This window comes from Petaurus breviceps, unplaced genomic scaffold (assembly GCF_028583685.1).
Source record: "Petaurus breviceps papuanus isolate PSGF00001 unplaced genomic scaffold, PetGlider_PUasm1.0 38, whole genome shotgun sequence".
Taxonomy (NCBI): domain Eukaryota; kingdom Metazoa; phylum Chordata; class Mammalia; order Diprotodontia; family Petauridae; genus Petaurus; species Petaurus breviceps.
The window spans coordinates 17998694-18001027 of NW_027186304.1; the positions used below are offsets into that span (position 1 = coordinate 17998694).

The 2334-nt window shown below is 40.3% G+C and overlaps 1 protein-coding gene across 1 annotated transcript in view; it reads right to left on the bottom strand.

Moving 5' to 3' along the window:
- Positions 1-954: 954 nt before the first annotated feature.
- The window catches only part of MC5R (melanocortin 5 receptor), a 7453-nt gene continuing 6073 nt past the window's right edge, over positions 955-2334 (bottom strand). The window contains exon 2 of the mRNA XM_069099489.1: positions 955-1970. Coding sequence (XP_068955590.1) covers positions 955-1935 — 981 coding nt within the window. The 5' untranslated portion in view covers positions 1936-1970. The remainder of the gene's footprint in view (positions 1971-2334) is intronic.

A 2334-nucleotide genomic window follows, 5' to 3' on the forward strand; every position in this document is an offset into this window, starting at 1 on the left:
CCACAGCATAATGTGTGGGACTTACAGATGATGTCTTCTTATGGTTAAGGCTATGGCACAGGCCCAGAAAATGTTACCCAAAAAAGTCAGTCTGAAAACCCTAAATTCAATAGTAGTCAGACAACAAAATGAGATTCGGAGAAGTCAAAGATATAACAAGTATTTATATAACATATTTTTGTTAGAAACAAGAAAATGACACTAGCAGGAACTTTATGAATTATGTACCCAAAACCACCAAACTGGGGGTGGGGAGGAAAGAAATAAGGTGTTTCAATGATAAAAAATCTCAACAAGGCAAAGGTGGACCAGGATTACTCTTATCCCTCTTAGAAAATGTGTCTAACTCTAATGAGCATCAAGCAGTCATGGAATTATTTCTAAGGGAGAAAAGACACATAAGGTATAGAAATATATCATTTTTTAAAATGTAGTCAGCCCTCAATTATCTACACTAATTGAGAAGGGAGCATTAGTCCATTGATTTACAAACAGACACTGTTCCTATAATCATTTGGATTTGGGTTGAGAATGTATTGCATGATTTATTTATTTTGCAAGGAAGCCGATTTGCTTCCTTGATTCTGTTTTGCTCAGGCTAATGCTAAAGTTAGTTTTCATTCTCCAAGTAATACCAACAGAGATCTGAGAAAATGGCATAGATAGGAGGGGGAGGAGAAAGGAAGGAAGAAGTCAGATTGGAATATAAAGTAGACGTAGATGGATCAGCAACAGGTAGATAATTGAGGGTTGGTTAGCATTCCAAACAAAGCAGAGGAAAAAACAAACCTGTACATGCATCTGATTTTGTAAGAGAACACATATGAAAGGTTAATACATGGCTGGATTTGTAGTTTGCCTGACTGCAAAATTATCCACCCCTCTGCAGCAACTATGTGTCTTTATCCAAAAAGGAAATGAGAGAGAAAAACAGACAGGATAAAAATAATGTTTTTAATACTTGATAGGGAACCCACAGGTCATTCTTAGTCCATAGCAACAAATAATCTCTTTGAAGGTCTTCCTCATCTCCTGGCTGCGGAAGGCATAGATCAGAGGGTCGATCACAGAGTTACACATAATGAGTATGAGGTACATGTTGAAGTGGGACATGAAACAAATACAATAAAGGTTCTGGGGACAAGAAATCATTAGGATGAGGTGGAGGAAAAATGGGGCCCAGCAAACAATGAAAACACCAAGTAACATTGTCAGGGTGACGGCCCCCTTCATGCTGATCCTCTGCCGGACTGAACTATAACCAGAGAGGGCTGCAATCTGTTTGACATGAGTCCGAGCCAGGAGAAACATATGGATATATAGAGATACCATAAGAAACAGCATGGTAAAAAACATGGCAATGAGACAAATGATGACATAAGGAGACTCATAGTAAAGGATGAAGATGATACCACAACCAGTGCAGAAGGCCCAGATGCAGGCAATGATGACCCCTGACCGCTTCACTGTCATGATGTTGTGGTAGCGCAGGGCGTAGAAGATGGTGACATACCTGTCCACTGCGATGGCCAACAAACTGCACATGGAGGCCACCACAGAGATGCAGATCATAGAATCAAATACGTTGTCTATATGGCGCACAAAAGCATCTTCCATCACCAGATGCTTATTGTTTATTAAGTATATTGTGATGGTCTCCCAGGCATTGGACACACTCACAAGCATGTCTGCAACAGCTAAGTTGCATACAAAGAAATACATGGGCGAGTGTAAATTCTTGTTCTTAACTATGGCACCGATGACTAAAATGTTCTCCAAGAGACTGACGATACCAAGAGTCAAGAACACCTCGACCGCTATGCCCACTTGCTCACAGGGTGATGACTTGCTCTGGATCATGGGTCCCGACATGTTGCCCCCCAAAGAGCTCAAGTTGACATCCGAGGTGTGTAGAAAATAGGAGGAGTTCATCATGAGAGGAAGACACTCTCTTCTTTCCAGTGAATTTGCTGTAAACAAGGTAGCAAATATATGATCCAGAGAAAGGAACAGTCCTACCAAAAAGACAGCAACATGACACAAGCAAGCTCAAGCCAGCATACAGTCACATAGAATGATGTTCCTATCAGTTCCTCTCTAAGTATATCTCCTTTTTTGTTAAATGTCTGACAGTCTTGATAATGTCTATAGTAATGTATTCTAGATTTTGATTGGACTTCCTGGTACCCCTTTCTTTTCTATTTTCACCCCACTTACAAGAAAATCAAGATAATAAACAACAAAACAGGTTTGCTGCTTTTTTTTGCTGCTTTTCTGTCTTCTCTCTCTCTCTCTCTCTGTCTCTCTCTCTTTGTCTCCTCTGTCTCTCTCTCT